Source organism: Eutrigla gurnardus (genome assembly GCF_963514095.1).
Source record: "Eutrigla gurnardus genome assembly, chromosome: 2".
Classification (NCBI taxonomy): Eukaryota; Metazoa; Chordata; class Actinopteri; order Perciformes; family Triglidae; genus Eutrigla; species Eutrigla gurnardus.
This window is the reverse complement of record NC_139916.1, coordinates 12,930,251-12,953,910: the sequence shown is the minus strand read 5'-3', so window position 1 is coordinate 12,953,910 and position 23,660 is coordinate 12,930,251. Positions and strand designations below refer to the sequence as shown.

The following is a 23,660-nucleotide window of genomic DNA, read 5'->3' as shown; positions in this document are numbered from 1 at the left end:
GAGTGAGTGTGCTTCTCACACGGAGCATCATTTTAGGGAAGCTTGTTATTATCGTATCCTAAGGTAATGAGAATATTTTTGCTGAGTCTAAAAAACACTGATATATAGACACTGATAAACTAAACTTACCAAGCTAGTTGCTGACTATAAGCTGCCTACTATGCTGTGAGATGAGATGTGTTATTCAACAGAAATGGAGCGAAGCCTGCGAGCTAGTTCAGGCGGACAACTCGAGCTGCTCCGTCAAACTCATGTCTCATACCTCATACTATACATATTCTTCCTTCACATCCGCCAAACTCAAACTATGTTCTGTTGCTGCAATAAACATTCTAAACGTGAGTTGTCTGACTGAGCTGCATGAAAACTGGGAGCAGCATGGGAGGGCAATTTTCCATACTACAACTACTGCTGCTGCTGCTGCTGCTGCTGCTGCTGCAGGTGTAGCAACATTACAATTATGTTTTGATCATCACATCATTGGCCATGCTCTATAGTAAGTCAGTCATTTAGTTTATCTTTTACTTTTGCCAATGTATTTCCTACTGCATGTCAATTTCTGTGCTCTTGTTGTTGTTCTGTTCTTCCTTTCCCTGCACAGTGATACTAATTCAGTCATGTTATTAAAACCCTGCTCTGACAGAGAGAAAAACAGCTGGGTTCAGCTATGCCCCGCCTCCTTGTTTATGTTCTTCTTTCCTCCCCTCTCTCTCCCTCGCTCTCTCTCTCTCCCCCTCCCACCACCGTCTTTGTTTGTTTGCTCCATTCTCTTGATCCAACGACCTGCTTGCGACGCTCCTGATTGGTGGATCGCTCGTGAAGGGGGCGGGCCCCGTGGCGGGCTCGTGAGGGCTTTACCAGTGGAGAGCCAGCTCTCAGCTGTCAGGGACCGTTCAGTCTGAAGGGGAGACGCAAGCCGGATCTGTTTGTGTTTGATTTAGCTGCCGCCGCAGCACCAGTCCGAGCCTCAGCGTCAACAGGACTTTCTGTGGCTCTTCTGCTTCTACCAGAGCTGCCACACGCGGAGTTTAAAAGGGGATTAAATAACCACTTAAAAGTTTGCTTTGTAGTCTGTTTCTCTTCTATTGTTCCCTTCCTGCCTTAATGCCCACGGTCGTGTGGTCGGGGCCAGAGGAGGATGGGTCCGGCTGTGGAGGCTCCGAAGGCCATGGATGCAGAGCAACAGCAGCAGCAGCAGCAGCAGCAAGGGGTGATGCTTGAGCCCTTCCTACACCAAGTAGGCGGACATTGCTGCGTCCTGCGCCTCGGGGAGCAAACCATTTGCAAACCCCTCATACCCCGCGAACGACAGTTCTACGAGAGTGTGCCTACTGCGATCAAGAAGTTCACCCCCCAATATAGAGGTAACGCGCACACTCCCTTACTAACCTGTCTTGTGGCTGTGTAGTGACGCATCTCTCTTCCTTTACGTCACTGCTCTATGTGCACGTGCAGGCCGGAAGTGATGTTTGGCAGATTGTGGGTAAAGTGTACATTTTGAGATATCTAAAGAAATACAAATTGCTCAAATTTTGTTTATGGGTGCCCCTTTGCTGCATGTGCTAAATTGTGCCACAGGAGGGCGCTGTAGCCTCGACTCCATGTAGGAGGCTGTACAGGTAAATCCTGTCCCCCCCCCCCATTTGTTTTTCTGGCACCCAGCCAGCATGGTGATACGGATACAAAGTGGAATTGTTACTCATTAAGATCCACCACAAGGTCACCTGAAGGTCGACACAGACGGCACTCTGCAAAACTGTGTGTGTGTGTGTGTGTGTGTGTGTGTGTGTGTGTGTGTGTGTGTGTGTGTGTGTGTGTGTGTGTTTGCATGTGTGGTGCATCCAGGTTTCAGAAATGTGCTGCGTCTTTGCAGAGGCACACTCCATCATATTTGAAGCATTGACGCTGATGTGGATACGACTTCTATCAGAGTCAGCTTTATTGGCTATCACACTCAAGCAATCTAACTCTATTCTCTCAATGAACAACAAAGTCAAGTTCAAATAAATGAATTTATGTATCCCAATATCATTCATCCTCGGCTCTGCAACAGCTTGTTAATGACATTATGGATTATCCATGATGACTGGCTGATTTTGTCCCTCGTCCTCCTCTCGGCTGCTGCCTCCAGTTCCAGTCTGATCACCTAGTTGGCTTTCTTTAACAACTTTGCCGAAATTGCTGGCTTCAACACTTTGACACCACCACCGTAGCACACCATCAAGGATAGAGCGAATGCCCTCTGGTCGTCCACCAGACTGAGTTCATTAGTTTTGCTGATATTGACCTTCAGGTGTTTGTAGTTGCTATACTTTCACAAAACTCTCCATCAGTCCTGCTTCTGAAGATGGTATGTTTCTCACTGGAATTGATTCAGTGGAATCATACATGTCAACATAATAAAAATGTTTTATTTCTCAAAAAATACACTTAATACAACTGCCTTTAATTGACTGCTTGGCAGAGGCATATAACCGTGACTAATTCTAGTTTAATCTAATCAAGCTTTTGCTAAAACTCATGTGATCATGGGATGATGATATTCATGGAGATCATGGCTGTCCTGCTGACTGTTATTTGTTGTGCTCTTCATCGATAGGTGAAGCATAAAAACTAGCAGCACATCTTTTTTTTCTGTGTATGTGTACGATGATGCTGTCTTGTTTCTGTGTGATATTTATGTACATTGCTCGTCATTTTGTGTGAGATAAATATTTTGCCAATAAACAGAACTTAACAGAACTTTTGCAGCCTTGTGTCATTTGTATTTGGGCTATTATTTAAGTCTCTATTTTCCTATATGCTTATTATTATTACTATTATTACGTGTGTTGCTTTGAGAGGCCAGTATCTCTGCCCCATCCTCTGTCAGTTTGGTCCAGGCATTGTGAGGACAGATGAGATGTGGTTATGGACACAATCTAATCTGTAAGTGTAACTGCTGCTGCAACAAACAAAAAACGCAGCAAGATGGGGATAAGACATTCTTAGCACTACGAGTATGTGTTACTGTGTTAGTTTTATTGTGCTTTGATTCTTCATGACAGACATTTTCTAAAGCCTAACAGGTCTTTCTGATGTGCCTCTTAGGTGTGGTGTCGGTGAGCTTTGAGGAAGATGAAGAAGGGAACTTTTGCCTCATTGCTTACCCCCTCCAGACTGACCCAGCTGCAGATCTGGAGAACAAGAATCCCTCCGCCAACAGCAAGCCCAAATGCGAGATGCTTATGTGGGGGAAAATGATGGCGTCCTGGCCCCTTGTGGACGGCGAAAATTACAGCAAAGATGGTCGAGGCTGCCACTCTTGTAAAGACCAGGACAAGAGGTGAGATAGAAGAAAGTTCCAACAGAGACAGTCAGTCTTCTTTGTGCCTAAACCTAATGAAATTCTCTCTCTGTCTGCCGTCCAGTGTTCACAAGCTGGAGGAGGAGGCTGAGGTACTCTACTACAGACTGGAGCGCAGTCCCAGTAATGCTGTACCAGAGCTCAAACACAACCCCTGGACCCAGCAGCTCCACCTGCAGAAGATGAAGGACAAGGCCATGCACTGCAACCAATACAGTATCCTTTCACTTTCACTTAGAAGTACAATGCTTTTCCCCCCTATGTTTTGCCAAACATCCAATATCCCAGTGCAACGAGACAGGTTTCGTTGTTCCCAGGTTCCAAGCTAGAGGACATGGCATTAGCCAGCTGAGCCAACAGGGCACCCCGACACCTGCCTATTTACATGCAGGTGAAATGTATACATCATTATGAGTGGCTCCAGCGCTCCCATTGGTTACTACATAATAGTGTTGAAGAAGGCCATTCCTTGACTAAGTTTACCAGAATTTATCCTGCTGGAGAATCTGACGTGGCTGCACACTTTGCCGTGTGTGTTAGACCTGAAGATGGGCACGCAGCAGCATGGAGACGATGACCCGGAGGAGAAGAAAGCCAGCAAGATGCACAAGTGTCAGCAGAGCACAGCATCCGTATTAGGAGTCTGCCTCTCTGGCATGCAGGTGGGCTTTTAGCCAAGACGGGCTTCAGTTAGAAATAACTCAAGTTCTATAAATAACATTATATCTTGTTTGTCTCATTTGAAAACAATTCCTTTAATAACATGACTACCATATATGTTGAGTAGGAATCTACTCTGTCACAAATGTATGAAATTTGCACCTGTCAAGCACCAGATCAAAACAGGGGAGATGATGTAAAACATTTGTTGTGCAATTTACTGCAAATTGTGTCCGTTAACTATATATACTTTCACTATAGTCAACCAAATCTTTAGTGTTATATAAGTAGTGACTATTATACTGTTCCAACCTCTCTGTCCCTCCATCCCTTCAGGTTTACCGGTGTGACACGGGCCAGCTCATGTTCATGAACAAGATCCATGGCCGCGGGCTGACCGTGTTGGGCTTCAAGGAGGCTCTGTTCCAGTTTTTCCACAGCGGACGGCGTCTACGACGTGAACTCTTCTCCCCGGTGCTCCGCAGGCTTCGAGAGTTACAAGCTGCCCTGGAAACCTGTGACTCCTATCGCTTCTACTCCAGCTCCCTGCTCATCATCTACGACGGCGTGCCCCACCAAACACACACGGAGGACGGCCTCTCGGAAGAAGAAGAAGAAGACGAGGCAGAGGAGGCGGAGGCTGAACCAGAAATGGAGGATGACGAAGATGAAGAGCTAGGTGACATAGCTGGAGCGCGCGGTTTTCCTCGCAGACCCTTAACGTGTAGCGACGGCAGCACTAGCGGCGGGAACTCAGGCGTCAGCCAGGCTCGCCTGTCCCGCTCAGACCCCTGTAGCCCCGCAGTGGACGTGAGAATGATAGACTTTGCCCACACCACTTGCAGACACTACAAGGGGGACAGCGTGGTGTACGAGGGCCTGGACAGCGGCTATATCTTCGGCCTCCAGAACTTGATCGACATCATCTCTGAGCTGGAGAACCACAGCACTGACTGAAGACTGACATGACGCACATACATTCAGACACTGATGCAAAGTAACACGGAGAGAGAGAAAAGAGGCGAACTGGACTACAGAAGAGGGGAGAGAGATTTCCCCTCCCCCCTTCGACATGAGACCTTGTTGTAGCTGGCCTATCATTACACCCAGATTCTGGTTCTGCTGTTGGTGCTTCTCAATGTTCCTGTTGTGTGTGTTTGTGTGTCGGTTTTGGAGATATGAAAGACACCTGCACATAAATGTAGTCGAGTAATCTGTGTGACTGATGCGGTGACTTACGTATTGTCAGCGTTCTGTTTAACCTGGTTCACCGTTTGAAGCAGCTTTGAGTCTCGAGACTGTAGAAATGTTTTTCCTTATGTTGAATTCCAAAGATGGCGTCAGCATTTTGCACATGCGGACACATTCTGTTGAACAAGTGTGTGTTTGCACATGTACAGGGTTGCGCGAGAGAGCGGGTGTTGTATGCTTACGAGGACAGAGCTTACGGGAGGAGAGTTTGTGAGCCCACACCTTCCATTGTTCTTTATTGCCTGTCCATTCTGCCATCCTTCTTTCCCTCTCAAACAGAGTATATTCATATATGTATCAGGGACAGATGATATAGAATTATTTCTTTATTTGACATAATATAAACTGAAAATTAAAAAAAAGGATGAATGAAGAGTACTACATTCCATGTCATTAATGTTATAATAATTATATTAATTAATATTGTTATTCGACATGTTTGGATACCTTTTGTATGTATGTGTTGTCCACAGTTTGTTGGAAGAGAATAAAGATTTATGTTTGTGTTAACCTCGATGTCTTTGCGGTCACTTGTTGACAAGGGTCAGGGACTTCTTAATCACAGAATTGAATATCAAATATCCAGGATGTGATGTCGTCTCCCCCGGTATGCAAAAATATGTGCCTTTCTGAGCACCAGCCAGTACAAGCACAAGAGAATTATTAATATCTACCAATACCCTGGAATGTATGATAGGATTGCATTCTATATGAGCCCACTCCCCACCACCTGCTGTGGGACCAACAACTGAAGCGAATGCTGTGGAGTAAAGCCAAGCCACAAGATTCATGGACTTATTTCCCTTTAGATGAATTTAAGGAGCAGGATGACGACACCCTCAGCCAGTCCCGGCCATCTCTTACTGGTCTGAGGCAGCAGACACAGAGGAGTTGAACAATCTGTCCTCAGAGTCACAGGCGCTGTGTCATGAGGACTAGCGGTGGTCTGCCTGGAGGAGAGCTACTAGGCAGACACAAGAGTTGTGTCAACAGAGAGCACCAGCCATTACCACTTCAGTGTCCTCTCTCTGGAATGTGCCACTGCTGCCGACATCCAACCGATACACATTTTAAATCAATCTTAAATTTTTCTGCTTGACATTTCAATCTTAATATCTGCTATTTGACATTTCAATCTTAATATCGTATGGTTTGAACACTTCTCACGTATTCGCATGATGAAGGCTGTGTGCTTGTTTCAGTTAATGCTGAGAATAGCCTCCTGCATGTCATCATCTGCCACATGCTCGCTGTATTTTGGACATGAATAGATTTTCTGACATAAGAATAGATTCATCCTACCTATTGTGAGTAGCTCTGTTCAGATTAACTAAAATACAACCAAACAACACATTGAAGATGGGTAATCACAATATTTCTCACTGGTTGACTGTAAACATAAAGTATATGTTTCTTATTGTATTGTATGTATGTCAGACCTTGCTCATTCTGTAATCCTGTGTTGGTTTAGGACAGCACAATAAAAGGTCGAGGCCAGGGTCAGGAGATGGGGCAGGATTATGAGCACATACTGTCTTTACATACCATCAGACCCCAATGTATGTTTAGTGGATCAGCTGCAGTCAGTCCTGAAGCATGTGATGTGAAGATAAGCTCTTCCATTTCTGTACTGGGAAGGGGGGGGGGGGGGGGGGGGTAGCCAATGTTGTGTAACAGCATCAGGATCAGTGGGCTGCATTAAACCATCATGATGATCATATCCTCTATATCTATATCTATATCTATATCTATATATTGGTATTTATATAGCGGTATTTATATGTCTGCATGTGTGTACTAGTAGCCCATTGCTTGGAGCAGTTGCATAACAGCAGTTCAAATCACTATGGCAACAGCAGCCTTTGCTGAGAATGGAATAGTGTCATAGCTTTTTGGGGCATGAGCGTCACAGCTGCATTCATCAAAACATGAATGCACTCGATATATCACTACTCATTTCAGTCATCGGTGTTTTCTGTCATTTCAAGAACATTTAGTCAGTGATTGTACATTGTATACACTTCCATTCAGAGCACTCACTTGTTCATTCACTGCCCTAAATTCATTTTATTTATGTTTCAGCAGTTCACACATTACCTGCTAAACGTAAAATGTCACTACTTTGAAGGTTTCGTATTCGGCCACAAAAAAGTTGCTCACTAGCGCCACCTACCACCAGAATTTCCAAGCCCCGCGATACCGTAACTCTGATTGACATTTTTGCACACATGTGGGGGTCCTCTACAAAAAATCCTCTTGGAGTACAAAAGCCCGCCTTGAAACAATTTCCGCCATCTTGGATTTTATGAAAAACTCGATTTTGCTAATTTCTCCAACACTGTTGATCCGATTTGGACGAAATTTGGTTTTCGTACTCATAAGACCTAGCTGGGGTCATGGTCCAAAATGGTTTTGAAAATATAGCTTTATTCAGAAGATATGGGCCAATGAACATAAGAGGGTTGTGGCTCCAAAAATCAATTAGCATAACTACATCACTTTTGGGCCAATCATCACGAAACTCGAAACCTTCAAAGAACATGCATGTCTATTTTCATCAAAACCAACCAATCTGGGGCACTTCCAAAAAATTCCAAAAATCCCCATTTTTGGCCATTTCTGGCCACTCACAGGGGTTGTACTTGATCTATTTTGGACTACACCGTTGATCCGATTGATACCAAAGGTACAAAGGACAAAAGGTTATCCAAAGATGTCCAGAATAATAAGGGGCGTGGTCAGGGCAACGCCATGACTGCGCTACTATTTTGAACCTTCGCCAAAAGCGTGAAAGCTGCTATAACTTCAGTGTTTCTTCTCTGATCTGCTCCAAAAAATTTCTTGATAAAAAGTTCTTGATAAGAGTCCCACCCTGAACACGTCTGCACTGCAATATTGACTCACAGTCAGAGCGCCACCTAATGGCAACAGGAAATCTGTCTGATTTTGTGCCCTTTTTCTGAGTAACTTTATTTGGGTGTACATGCATGAAATATTTTTTGCTAGATAGACCATGTGGAGATGTACAACAAAGCCTCTTGGGCCCACGGCCTAAAATCAACAGGAAGTGGGCAAAAAAAAGTTTTTATCCTCCTCTCACTTAAACTACAGAGGGGACAGACACACAGGGCAGGATTAGCAACAACCACTAGGGAGAGTTAGAGATCTATCAGTAAGACATGGAGAAGGTTGTCAGCTCTGTGACTGTAAATAGAGTGGGGGGAGAAACACTAAGGGGACTCAAAGAGATGTCAGGAAGGCATGGAGAAGATGTGACCTCTGTCACTGTCCCAGTCAACAGTCAATTATCCACACCTGCTAATGATTTTATTCATTGTCTGATCTGTTCCAAACTTCACATTCACCTCAGTCAGCTGTCAGTTGAACCTTCGCCATAAACATCAAATCTATTATAACTTCAGTGTTTCTTCTCTAATCTGCTCTAAAGTTTCCATACTTGATTAGAGTCCCACCCTGAACACGTCTGCACTGTAATATTGACTCACAGTCAGAACGCCACCTACTTGTAGCAGAAAAATTTCACGGATTTTGTGACTTTTTCTAAGTCCTCATTGAAGTAAAAGCCACTCTTGAATATTTCACTAATTCCTCTCATTTCAGCCCACAGAGAGGACACAGTGGGAGGAGGAGGGGTCACACTGGGGGGAAGAGGAGAAATGTCAGGAAGGCATGTGTGTGAGCTCTGTGATTGAAATGTAGTTTCACTTTGGATTACACCAGATCAACATGACAACTTTCCACACCTGCTAATGATTTTATACATTGTCTGATCTGCTCCACACTTCACATTGTTGTGGAAAAATGAATCTGCCCAATAAAGATCAACAACCAGGATCAGCTTTTTCTCCGAGGTTTATTCCACTAAGTATTCTCATCTGCAGAAGAAAGTACTGATCACCCCTGCCTTCTGATGCAAAGGTTCAGAATCAGCAGGAACGACCCTGAGTCTAACAACAATCTCCCTTTTAAGGAGGAGGAACCATGGACAAAGGACGGATCATGTCCTATCTTACAAAGACAAGATGTACAGGCAAGGTCAAGATTTACAGAACACAGGCGTCATAGTCCTGAAATTATCTTATGTCAATGTGGCACTCATGTTCATATCATCTACAAACAGGCATTCATTTTCGTCATAGCATAACAGTCAAAAGAGGAGATGCGGATCGACATCTGGCCTGACAAATATTCTGATTATAAATTACAAACATCCAAAATTCCCATTACAACATGCACCTCAGAGAGCTGTCAGCGAGATAGATGGCTTTGAATGTCAATGGCTTGTGTCTAGACTTGCGCCACGAGGAGGCGGCCGCAGCACAGATAGGCGGCTGCAACACTGCCATGTGCCTGCAGGCACTCCATGACCACATATTAGTGAGGGCCCGTCACATCACTGCTTGCAGTTTTAATTCCTTTTTTTATTGTGACTACCTTAGGGTTAGGGTTGGGGTTAGGGGTTAGGGTTAGGGGTTATGGTTTTGATGTTTGTCATCATAATGTACACGTAATTGAACATGGTTCCCTGCCAGAGTCTATTGGAGGTCCTTGGCATGGCAAAGTTCGGGAACCCCTGTACCATAATATGACTGTTGTTGACACACTATACGAAGGCTTTTCCATGAAAAAAGGTAAAATACATCAAAATTAAAAAATGATGGTATAGTATACCATCAAGAAATGTAACATGAAATGTCATGAAATGTTGTATGGTTGTGTATTATGTACATATATCTTATCTATCATATCTTTTCTTTCCTTTTTTTTTAAATTGTCTAATCTTATTTGTATAACTTGCACTTTAATATCTCTTTTTTGAATCTTGAGCTGCTGTAACGTGTGAATTTCCTCCTTGCAGGATCAATAAAGTTTATCGTATCATAACCTATACAAGCAACATACAAATATTAATGTTAGTGTCCACCAGGTGTCTCTGTACCTGCGTTATTTTTAATGCATGTTCCTGGGCATCTTCATGCACCCCGGAAACAGTATGAGGGTCATTAGCGGTGTCACTCACTGGGCGCGTTTCGGATCGCATGCATTTGCGCCGATGCATGCACGAGACTTGAGAGGATCCGCCGGAACTCGTCATAAACACGCCAAGTTCCCACCACGTCAAGTCGGACACAGGTGCACTTCACGGACTTTTTATTTATTTATTTTTTTTTTTAACTTTATTAATAATTGTATACATAACAAAAACTATCGCGCTAGGGGAAACTTCACGGACTTTGCACAAAGAATATGGCCTGCCTAGTGGCGCTGGCTTTCTTCGTCGCTGACCAACTCGAGCCGAGGCATTTGAAGTCCCGTTGTTGACGGAGGCTGAGGAATTTTCTCACGTGGGAAATACCACGTGATAATTCTAACCAACTAGGGCAACGTTGAGGGGAGTGTCTTATGTCCGCACTTATTTCAGACCGTGGGTGCAGTCGAATAGTCAAAAAATAAGGTCCTAACTCCTATTCCTATCTCCTATTCCTTGACCTCTGGGGAAAACATCACGGGGTTAAGGAAAGGCGATAGGAGAACGCAAAAGGACTTAGGAATAGTCGACCGCGGTGCTCAGAGAATCCGACCGGACTTTCACTAAGATACGTCATTATAACGCGGCCGCTGATGATTGACAGCTGATGATCGACACCGGCGATTGACGTGCGTCTGCGCTGGAGAAACTACAATGGGCGCGTTTCGGATCGCATGCATTTGCGCCGATGCATGCACGAGACTTGAGAGGATGCGCCGGAACTCGTCATAAACACGCCAAGTTCCCACTACGTCAAGTCGGACACAGGTGCACTTCACTGACTTTTTTAATTTTTTTTTAATTTAAACTTTATTAATAATTGTATACATAACAAAAACTATCGCGCCAGGGGAAACTTCACAGACTTTGCACAAAGAATATGGCCTGCCCAGTGGCGCTGGCTTTCTTCGTCGCTGACGAACTCGAGCAGAGGCATTTGAAGTCCCGTTGTTGACGGAGGCTGAGGAATTTTCTCACGTGGGAAATACCACGTGATAATTCTAACCAACTAGGGCAACGTTGAGGGGAGTGTCTTATGTCCGCACTTATTTCAGACCGTGGGTGCAGTCGAATAGTCAAAAAATAAGGTCCTAACTCCTATTCCTATCTCCTATTCCTTGACCTCTGGGGAAAAGCATGCGAAGGGAGGTACCCTGGAGATACCGCGAGTTTTTAAAGTCATGTGACATGTCGCAAAGGGAAGTTATCACCAGCATTTGTGACGTAGTCTTTTTTGCTTAGGAAGGTTCCTAACTGAAGAAGTGACCCGGAAGTAAACAAGTGGCCGCCATGATAAGAGCTGTTCGAATTCTCTAAATGCATAGGAAAGGAGCTCCAATGCTTCCTTTCAGAGCTCCTTTAGCATAGGATGCAACGGACCTTCCTATGCCATAGGAAAGGAGATTACGCCGACCCACAATTCTTTGCGAGAGCAACATTTAAAGTGCCGCACACCTCGGCCGTTAATGAAAACAAACGATATGTGCATTTACATATTTAACAATGACTTTCATGCAGACATATAGTAATTGGAATAGTGATAATAAATGTGTGGACAGTGATAATAATTGAATGTTTTTTTTTTATTTATTTCAATCATGTTACAAATGTTTGACAAAAACGAAACTAAAACCACAAATGAAAAGTAAATAAAACAACGGTCAAACAGAAAGGAGGAGCTGCTGGAACTGAAGCTGGTCAGTGAACCAGCTGTTGATAAAACCAACATGTGGAGAAGTGGACGATGCGCTTTTTGTAGTCCATTATTGTAGTTTCTCCAGTGCAGACGCACGTCAATCGCCGGTGCCGATCATCAGCTGTCAATCATCAGCGGCCGCGTTTTAATGACGTAGCTTAGTGAAAGTCCGGTCGGATTCTCTGAGCACCGCGGTCGACTATTCCTAAATCCTTTTGCGTTCTCCTATCGCCTTTCCTTAACCCCGTGACGTTTTCCCCAGAGGTCAAGGAATAGGAGATAGAAATAAGAGTTAGGACCTTATTTTTTGACTATTCGACTGCACCCACTAAGTTTGTCACACAAAGCACGCCAAGCTTTGCCATGGGTAGCCACCAGGTTTTGGAGTGATCGGAGCAGCGAATGAATATGAAGCGATATGAGTCAGAGCTGGTCGGAGTGCAAAGTTTACACCCTTGAAAGGCGAACTGAGGTAAACATTTGGTGTGTTTGTAGGTGTATATGAAGTGTGGTGTGAAATTGTATGAATGGGGAAGAGCGGGAGTGTGAATTGAATTGTGCAGTGTATTTTGATATGCGCAATGTTTCACGGTGCCAGAAGAAAATAAAAGGAGTGCACCGGTTGAGCTCCAGCCTATTCCTTATTGATTACCAAGGGTCCGTAACAATTCATTCAATAGCCATAAATTTTAATTCAATAGCCAAATAACAAAATCAATATAATGCCTGTGATAAAAAAAAAAAAAAGAATAATGCTTATAGCTGCTAGTGTATGTGACATGTGAAGCCAACACATTTATTGTGACAATGTTTAATGTACTTTTGTTTTAAAAATATTTGAATTTGTCAATACATTTCAGATTTCCATATTTTGACCTCTGCTTGACGTCAGGCCGAATAACTCACCTAAGCTCTGATGCTATCACACTTACATATGAGCTACATCATGAGCTACTGCTTGTGTCATGAAATGTCACAGTAAAGTCTTTCCATGTACTTTTCTGTGGTTGGTTTGGTTTCCTCTCCCTCCTACAGCATGGCGTCGAGGGGCCGGGGTTGGCAGAACTTGAAGACCAGGACCAGTCGAACCAGTAAAATCGGAGCTGTCTGTTAACATTCCATATTCACCTGTTGGCTTTCACACCGTTCAGCATTTTCTCTCCTTGAGCAAGACACTGAACCCAAAGTTGCTCCCCAGCAGCCGACTGCTCCTAAACAATGGGATGAAATGAATGCAGGATTAAAATTGAATATATCATGAGTTCATTGTCATTCATCTCCATTAACTCCTGAGAAGAAAACATCTGTCTCTTTAATGCCGATGCATGCGTCTTCTCAGACATCTAAATGTGTTTTGATCTTTAAGTCCCCAAATTTGTGTGTAATCAATCAGTTTAGTCTGATCACAGAACCATGAAAAGGAGAACAAAAAACCTAATTGTGGAGGTTAAGAATAAATACACAGAGAAATAAAAAAGTACATGTTCTAGTCCTGAAATCTAGAATCTTGTGGGTCACTATTTACTGGACTCTTGTGCTGTATTCACATAGACTCAGATGACAGACATATTAATGGGAAATATTTATCTAACTCAATTTACATTTAAACTAATTTCCTTAAAGCAGTTTATTATTTTTTTTTATAACTTTGGACCAACTGTCAGAAATAATGGTAGCCTATCATGCACACAAATGCAAAGCAAATTTTTAGACAGCATTATTGGTTACAAATTTTAACTAGGTAGCACGCAGCGGCACGGCCAATTTGGGTCATTGACGCGAGAAATTTGTGTGACACATGTGATGTGATGCGAAAGCCTATAAGCGTTGAGATTCGCTTCCTGTCGTCACTGAATCAGAAATGGAGACTAAACATATGGTAGCAGTCTGTGGTCTCCCAGAGGTCTACAATAGAACCTCACATTAGTACAAAGACCAGACCAGACCAGACCAGGTGGAGAAACCAGAGACTGTCTAAGGTACAAACAACAAGGTTGCAGCATCTGGCTGCAGGAGAGAGGAGGTGGCTGATTGAAGCAGCTGCAGGTGATTAACAAGCCTTTATATACTCCACAGCAGGCGGCGGAGGAAAGAGCTGGAGGTCCGTCACTCGGCGACAAGAGACTGGCACAAAAAAACCAAGGGTTTGGTCAGTGCACCATATCGTCAGGCTTCCTCCTCTGGACACCACAGATGCCTATACAACATTTATTGTCAATTGATGAAATATTTGTTGAGACATTTCAGTCTGACCCACTGGTCAAAAAGTTATGATCCTTTGTTGGCTTCCCCTTCAATTCTTTGGTGCTGCATCTGTTTTTCTTTTCTTTTTCTTTTTTTTACCCATTTTGTTGACATCAAAAGCATCAAGATCTGCTTCACTATGATTGTATCTGATGTGTCATTGGCTTCCACATCTGGTCTTTTTCACAGTTTGGGTTTTTCCTTATGGCTATTTAAGCAGAAGAAATGTGTTGTGTTAACGCAGCCAGATGATTTTCTGTGTGAAAGAAGCCATGTTGTTTATGATGGAAGAAGCCAGTTTGTTTCTTCTCCTTCCTCCCTCGTTTGACTCTCCAGGCAGATTGTTGTTATCCACCTCGGGCTCGCCTCAAAAAACCCCAAACACTTGCACACTCTCTGTAGACTTTCACTTTAAATAGCTTTTCTTCTCTGGTGCCGACATTCAAGACACACACAAAAAAAAGCAAGGCTGCCTTCCTCCCTCTGCTGTCCATGTGGCTGTCAGACAGTTTATTGGTTTGACACATGAAGCAGTGTGATTACACATTCAAGCTGCACCAAGATTAGAATATCTGTGACGTGGTAACCTTTTCCAAAATGGAGAACGAGCAGCCGTGGAGGTTACTGTTCCGGCTGTTTTCTCCGCCTGCTGCGCTCCCTCCCTCCCAAACCCCCAACCCCCCAACACACAAAGAGCTGAGCAGCTTGGAAACGGTTTTGCCTGAGAAGCGACGCGGTGGGGGGAAGAAAGGGAGGGAGTGAAGATCGGAGAATCCTGACCTCTGCTGCTGCAGGCTGACTGGCTGTATGCCGCCACAGCAGACCTTGTTTAAAATGGGTGTTCACAGTCAACATCCTGTTTCGATGAAGCATCCTGGTCGGGTCAGATGTCCCACCGAGCCGACGCTCGGACAAAAGGGACAGCTGGTTCGCGCGGAGAGGAAACCGAGGCACTACATTTCCATCGTTGCGTTCACAGATAAAAAAATTAAAAAAGAGCCCGTCTGTTCAGTCAGTTGTTTTCTAACGTTGCCAATACTGGAACACAACAAAGTTGTTGGGTTCGCCAGTGCCGCATTTTCGTGCTCGTCTTGGTAGCTCGCGAAAAAACTGTATCGCCGAGATTTGCGAAGCCGTTGGCTTTCCTACTTGGCTGTATTGGAACCACATTCAAGGACTTAACACAAAATGGAGGAACACGACTCTTATTTGGGAGGATCACCAGGCTGCTGCTCAATGCTCGACCTTTGCACGTTCGAGTCGCAGTAAACAATGGTTTTCAAGGTTCCGCTGAAAATGAACCTCCTCACGCAAGTGTTCTAGTCGTTTGAGGGCAACCTGCTGGCGTATTTAGCATTCAGCACATGATTGCATTTTGGTCGTTATTTTCTCGTGATGACACTATGCAGCATTTGACAATTTAGCTTGTGTTTCCTGTTGTAGTCCTGGTAGCTTGTCAGGGGAAGCGGTCTTTTAAAAAGAATGTTCACATCTTTGAGTAGATTATTCTGCAAGGGATGCCAAACAAGACCCGTGTGGATCAGAGAGTATTCTGTTGCGTATTTGAGATGACGTGGGATGTAAAGAGCCAAAAGGCATCAAGGCATCGCTGAAGGTCAAACTTCCTTTTCACGCATAAGGACTCAGACACTGGACAATGCCAATCATTGAGAATTCAACATCGAAATAACCATCTTGGCCTTGGAACCCCCACCTCCCAAAAAAAAGGTGCCCAACAGTGTGACGTGGAGTAGATGAGTAAAGATTCAACGTCATGCAAGAGGCTGCAGCTGAAAGAACAAAGCATGAACTCCCCCGGAGGCTCATGGGTAAGCCTCCACCTCAGTGGAGCAGCATCAGATTTCCTCAAACTCCCCCGGGATGGATCATAGAAATACTAGAGGAGACATCAAACCGTTTTCTGCGGTCATTTGGCATAAACCACTGCTCACACCAAACGTTGCAGGTCACGCCTGATGATCCATCGGGAGGTTAAGGATTCTGTTTGCCAATCTGGCCGAGATGCACCTTGCATGCGGTGTACATGTGCCGCTGCTACATGATAGTTTTACAATGGTACAGATAGCTTGCAATTTGTCACCGCTGCAAGTAAAAAAAAAATAAGTCATGGACGAACAATCTTATAAACCGCTGCAACTAACTTAATGAGAGCGTTTGTAACGAATTCCCACGCATGCTGCTCAGAGTAAATGCAGTGACCAATTCGTCGGGCACAGGTCCCTCCCTAGAACTGCTTGTAGCTGAGCTACAGCCATAAATGATCACAAGATGTGATCAAATTGTAATTGTGTTTGGAGTTTTGTGGAGCTAGTGCTGAAGTGCCTTAAACTTCAATTCTCTCTGCTGGCCATCAGGTGGCGACTCCTCCAGTTGCAAAAAGAAGTCTGCATAGAAGTCTATGAGAAAATGACCCTACTTCTCACTTGATTTATCATCTCAGTAAACATTGTAAACACGAGTTTGTGGTCTAAATCCATTTAGTCAAACAGAGCATAAAGCCGGAGTTTAGGGCAGGGCTACCTGGTGATTGGCAGGTTGCTACCACGCTACCAATTAGCTACTAAGGTGCCTTATCACTTAGCTGTAAAGCTTTGACACAAGGCTGTGTTGGACCAAAAAGAAGTATACAAAAAACTTCACAGGAGGAAATTAGAGACTGTAACAGCGACTGAGGAGTCCACACTGCAAATAAAAAAGACCACCGGAGCAGCGAACAGGAAACTCACGATGAACAGGTGTGAAAATGGCGCATGAGCCGGCAGAAAGAAAACACACACAGGCAGGAATCTTGGTCGAGAACAGAAGGCTGAGGCATTTACCGGGACGGCGACGAGGAGGAACGGTCCGAACGAAGCAGGGTCGAAGCTGGGAGATCAGTCTGCTCTTCCTCCACCTGCTTCCTCCCTCAGCTCAGCCCACCTCGTCAGCCCAACTCTCCCCACCACCAGATGAGCACTGGAAGGTCTGGCAATGAAGGCGAGGACAATCTGGCAGTGAATGAGCGAGTGCTGCTTAAATACAGGGCTGATTGATGAGCTGCAGCTGTGAGAAGCAGGTGGGGAGAGTTGGGCTGATGAGGTGGGCTGAGCTGAGGGGAGGAAGCAGGTGGAGGAAGAGCAGAATGTGATAAGGTGACCTTGAACTATGTAGCTAACTTTGTTAGCAGCTTCACACCAGAACCAAATATGGTCACTTCCTTCACTGGTTGCAAAAAAGTCCAAGATTGCAACTTTATATATATATATATATATATATATATATATATATATTTAAGAAAAGCAAAGCAAATAATAATTTATTTAATAATAATATGAATTGTCTGTTTTTGTATGAAAAAAACACTGTAGATTACAATAACAAAGTAAAAAGACTGACAGTGACAGTGGTAATAAAACAATGAAGCCAGTCTGGAGCCTTTAATTATAGAAAGGAAATCAGAATCGTCAGGTCAGCCTGAGCGTGAGTCAAGAAAACCTGGACCACACAGCCATTTCTATGAAACCTGAATCTGACTTTGTTGCAGTTCTTGCAGTTTTCCAGAATGTTTTAGAAACAAACAGGAGCCCACATTTGTATCGCCTGCATTGGGACTTCCGTACTCCTGGTCTGTTGTGAGAAAATCTTCACCGAGCTGGTCTAACAAACATTCCTGACTGCTGAAGGCACAAAAAGCACCAGCGTGACCTGTTCACAGTCAAACATGACTCAGAAACAGTCAAAAAAACAGCTCGCTGTCGCACTCTTATATAGGTGAATTATTACGGCTGGTTTGTATCAGACAGTAAGCAGAGCCAGATGTTTAGGGTTTGGCTTGAATCTCTGCCATTTCAGTCCTGGTTAAAAGACCAATGTTTAGGTCTGAATTCAAATGTCCAGACTTTCTCATTGCTTGGGTACCGATGGATTCAACAGACCAGGAATGCTAGGATTCAAAAGAGAAATCACCTGCACAATAGGCTTGAGCAGTATTACAGTACAGCAGGGTATTTTAGAAATCCCAATGGTATGATGTTCCATACAATCAAACGTGCAGATGCTCCAGATGCTGTATGGATGTGATGCAGACAACACAATGGGCCAGTCTCTGGTGGAAGCTAAACTGAGAAAGACGGTGATAACATCCGTCTCTAGGGAGGATCCCCCGAAGCCCGCCACACAGATAAAGATGATTTATGTTTATTCATTCTATCTGATGAATATTATTATTTTATGAACCAGCCCCAGGCCTCCTTTCATGTTGCAAAAGTAGCCCCTGGGCAAAGCAAGTCGAGTACCTCTACCATACCACCCTCAATTTGAAAAAGAACTGTGATCCTTGCGAGGGTGCAGCACCGAGTGTGTTTCTATGGCGGTGTTGTGGGAAAAATTACGAGCGTTTGGAAGAGACTACACATACAGACCTACATCAAAGACGTTTCACATAATTTCTTTCCACGTAATTAGGATCAACTAACAGCTGTGAGTCAAAGGTCAAAAGCCAGCCAGCTGAGCATCTCACTTCACTCAATGTGCCATCCCCCCATCCCCCACATTGAAATGTCACTTATTCCCCCCTTGATGGTGATATCTCCTCCTCCACCTGCAGCAGACAGATATTGTCAGCAGGCTGAGTAGCTCTGACACAAGCTACAATTTCAACAAAATACACTGACAGATCCGGCAGCAGTTTACTGATCCTGTAGCCTTGGTAACGGAATTTCACATAAGCAGGGTGTGTTTAGCTCATGTTTTCTTTACACAGTTGAACTAATATATAACTGATATGAATGAGTAAATAAATAATCTCACTTACCTGAGTAGTATCTTACTAGAATGATTATTACTTATTTATCTCAAAATTATATGCAGTGCAACCACTATGATCTTAAGTAAAATAACAGCATTAAATAATCATATTTTCATTTAAAGCTGCAAAGAAATAGTATGCACCTCTGGTTGTATAACAAACACTTTCTAAAATATCTAATTTCATTTGATGATTTTTTTTAATCAAATGCATCAGTATCAATATTACAAGAAGATTGTAGGGTTGACCATTTAAACAAAATATTTACACAAGGATATTTTTTTTAAATAACAATCCTCAGTAATGTGGACATGATGAAGAAGTGAGTTAGGACAAATAATAGAACAGCAAAAGATAATATCTTGTTCATATCTCAATATCAATGGGGGGGGGGGGGGCTGGAGCCGATCCCAGCTGTCATTGGACGAAGGCAGGGTAAACCCTGGACAGGTCGCCAGTCTATCGCAGGGCTAGAGACAGACAACCATTCACACTCACATTCACACCTACGGGCAATTTAGAGTCACGAAATAGGCTACATAATCCCTCCAGCATTTTCTGGGTCTACCCCGGGGCCGCTTCCCAGGTGGACACATCTAACGGGAGGCTCCAATATAATATTGATATATTGCCAAGCACTATGATTACTAGCTCTACAAATATAAGAGGAAATAACACTGAATAACGCACCAATAACACCAAACAGCAGCTTGGAGAACCTGGCCTTCTTGGAGGGTGCCAACTGGGGGACTTTTACACTCAGATGGGCGATGGTGTAACCTAGAGATTGGGAGGAACGGCCTACCTGATAAGATCCTGAGTGGTGTCTTGTTGCTGGACTTCTGTGCTAGTCATGGATTTGCCATAACAAACACTTTCAAGCATTGGGAGGCCCAATGCGTGTACAGAACACCCTACACCAAAGATCTATGATCCACTTTGTGGTCGTATTGTCACATCTGTGGCTGCATGTCTTGGACACCTGATGTAACTTTCATGAGATGACGGGGGAGGCTACCTTACAGACCTGGTAAACTCAAAGGTGTAGTGAGTGTGAACTGGGGATGTCTCGAGGAGACCCATGCCCACAAGGTCATCAATTCCCACCTAAGGAAGGGTGGAGGCTGGGGACCAAGGATGTGAGTGGGCAATAGCCTCCATTGTGGAAGGCAAAGGAGGCCGTCAAGCTGAATAAGGAGGCCTTTTGGGATTGACAGGTACCGTTTCTCCAGAAAGGGAAAGCAGAGCTAGTCTCAGGTTATGTTCAGCAGAAGAGAAGAACTGCGCACCAAAATGGAGATTTTGTTGCAGTCACAAGCACAATTTGGAAAACTTCTGAACCCGACCAGCACATCCTCCATGAAGGAGGCAGAGTTTGAAGACTCGGGGGAAGACCCACATATATCCCTGGCAGAAGTCACTGAGGTAGTTAAAAGACTCCTCGGCAGCAAGGAGCCGATGAGATTTGCCCAGAGATGTAGACGGCTCTGGAAATTGTTGGGCTGTCTTGGTTGACACCTCTTAATTGCCATATGGAGGTCAGGGACAGTGCCTGCGATGTTGCAGATCAGGTTGGTGGTTCTCATTTTCTAAAAAGTGGGGCGTGCAGTGAGTGTGCACCAATTATCAGAGTATCACACTATTTATTATCCAGGGTGCTGGAAAGGAGGTTCCAAGCGATTGTCGAACCTCGGATACAGGAGAAGCAATGCGGACTCCATCCTGCCCGTCGAACAGTGGACAAGCTCTTTACCCTTGCAGGTCTGTTGCAGGGGTCATGGGTGTTTGCCCATCCAGGATATGCTTTTTGTGGAGGTAGGTTAGGTCTCTCATCATGATGCATTCTGAACGCCTCTCTTTAGAAGTTTTCCTGTGCAACAGGGGAAGAAGCTCTGGGTAGACCTAGAATACACTGGAGGGATTATCTCATCTAGCCTTGGAACACCACAGGGGCTGTGGAAAGCGTTGCTGGGGGGGAGGGATGTCTGGAAGACCCTCCTAAGCCTTCTGCCCCTGTAACCAGGCCCCAGATGGGTGTGTGGGCCCCAGATGGATGGGTGGGTGGGAAGGAGGGATGGAGTGAAAAATGAGGTAGGATTACAACCACAAGACGACCAACCAGATGTTGAATACATGTGAATTCAGTAATTTCTTGTCAACTGTCAGTTAAAATAAAAAAAACATGATAAATTGAATAAAAGCAAAACGAGAGCAAAGACACAGACAGGGTAAACATAATTAACGATGTATATAGTCTTTCTTCATGGAGGTTAATTGGTTAATGTCCAGGTGCACTTGTTGTTTTTCGTCAACCAACTACTCTGTTCATCAGTGCTGCTAACTAGCTATCTGCTAGCTAAAGCAGACCTACAGAAAAGCCCTTTAGCTCTTGGTTGTTGGGTATCAACTGCTTTAAAGAAGACGAAGAATAAAGCAGAAGTGAAGCCAGGTGAAACTGAATAGTGTGGTCGCTGTCATGCCACCAGATGGCAACTGTCCGGAGCAAATTGCAGAATGACAGCTGTCATAAATTGACTACCATGTGACCAGACATCAACAATCTGGTCACATGGTAATTAAACTAAAATTAGAGATCGAACGTTATGAAAAATGTCATAGTTGGGGAGGAAAAAATATACAATTTTTTTCATAACAGTTTTATTGAACAAAAAGTTTTCAAAGATCATGTAGGAAATACAATATTTTACAAGTGTGGCACAAACAAGACTAAACAGATAGAAGATCTAGAAAAGGGAACCTTTCAGTGGGCATGAACATGACTGCGTACAGACAGATTGCAGGGGGGGCATGATGTGGTCTTGGTTTAAACTTGGCAGATTCAAGAATAAAACAGACTTTCCCATTTGTAATCTGATTTACTCTTTCTACCAAGTGGCCCGTAACAACGGCCACATGATTTAAAAATGAAACAGGAAATTCAGTTTTATTTGTCATATTTTTATTTGACCTGATGTTGTGTTACATTGATTTTGAGATCTGGCCGTTTAAGTAGTCAATATAGTTTCTTTTTTTGGGGGGTTTTTAAATGTCTACTTACTGGCTTTTACCAGAGCTTTCATTCACATTTAATGGTCTTGAGATCAGTAAAAGCTCCGGGAAAAGCTAGCACTTGGGCTATGAGTCTAAGATTTTGTGTTAAAGTATTTCCAGGGACAAAACTGAACATTGTCTTGTGGAACTTTGTTCTGTCAAACATCGCAAAACAAAACTTTTAGCGGAATTCACAGGACCTTCTCGCAGACAATAATGAAATGGTTTCAGGTGGCTCCACACAGTAGAAACCCTTTGGAAAGCCCACGAGGCGATTTGGCATGCTCATCCCAACCTGCAATGGGCAGCAGCACCATCGGTGCCTCTGAGAATAACTCACAGGAAGTCGCTGATCCTAAATGCTCTAATCTGAACTAGAAAAAAATGGCAAAACCATGACATACTTGTACCAGTCATTTAATTCACCAACGTTGCAAAGTTAGCACCTGTAGCAAAAAAAACCAAAAAATCAAAGTGGACCCAAAAAAGTCAAACCAAATTTTGGAGATTATTTCACATATTTTTCTACCAGACGTAGGAAATTAACAATATTAATGACTTTCAGGAAAAACACTCTCAAAGTGCAATTCTCTCCATCGAATCAACCACTGAGCTCTGATGGGAGATGAATCAGTCTGATGCTGCAGTTTCAAATTTAACTGGTCAGGAAACAAACAGTCTCACAGCTCAAGTTAACAAATCTCACAACAAACGTTTTTTTTGTGTGTGTGTTTTTTTAAATTCGGCCAAACAAATGTCTCAGATCAAACCTCCAAGTGACAGTTGGTGTCCTGTGAAGTACAGGTGATGGTTGTTCTTGTATCTGGTCTTAAGACATCTTTAACATACGGAGGTGGACCAGGGCCACATCATCAAATAGAGAAATTTTGAGGGGGAAAAGAAAGCTGTAATTTGGTCGACAAGGAAAAGTTTAATGATGATAAACATTTAGCGATTGAAGCCAGAATTCATGTATATCTTATCCATCAATGTTTTCCCAGAATTAAGTTTAAAGATGAATTTGAAAGTCAAAGTATTGAACATGCCGTTCATTGATTCATGTTTTGTGAGTGTGAGACACAAACTCACCCAACTGAAAATACACTGTAAGTCTTGTCTCCATGCTTGGATAAACTAAACAAAAGGAACACTTTGTGACTGTAGTACAAACAAATCCAGGTATCATTCTATCTCTGTGTGGGGCCACGGGTTTGATTCCTTGCGGTACTCGCTTGCAAAGCCTTCCCGATTTCCAGTGAAATACAAAATAAAATACAAAAAAGGAAGACAAACTAAACACTTTTCTGTTTTTCCCTCCCTTTGTTTAGTTCCTTTGTTTTACTGGGACCAACCAACCACCACGTCTGCGTGTCTGAAGGCTTTGGAAAACGCGACCTGCTCCTTCACCAGATCATCTTGTTCCACCATAATCTTTATTTTCTCCTTCTTTCCAGTGGACAATGGGGTGCTGCAGAGTGACAGCACTGCTTGTAAGCGCTATGAGTAAAAAATACTTTAACAAAACGGCACTTTACTTCAAATGAGTTATAAATAC

General features: G+C 43.6%; 1 protein-coding gene and 1 long non-coding RNA gene across 2 annotated transcripts in view; both read left to right on the top strand.

Moving 5' to 3' along the window:
* The window catches only part of LOC311025255, a 131,786-nt gene that overhangs the window by 60,066 nt on the left and 48,060 nt on the right, over positions 1 to 23,660 (top strand). The gene's annotated exons all lie outside the window — the stretch shown is intronic.
* On the top strand, positions 881 to 5,720 carry LOC311030912 (inositol hexakisphosphate kinase 2-like). The gene is made up of 5 exons (XM_084036956.1): positions 881 to 1,364; positions 3,091 to 3,325; positions 3,411 to 3,562; positions 3,833 to 4,008; positions 4,343 to 5,720. Exons 1-5 carry the CDS (start codon positions 1,139 to 1,141, stop codon positions 4,961 to 4,963), a joined length of 1,410 nt encoding a protein of 469 aa, XP_083893082.1. The 5' UTR covers positions 881 to 1,138; the 3' UTR covers positions 4,964 to 5,720.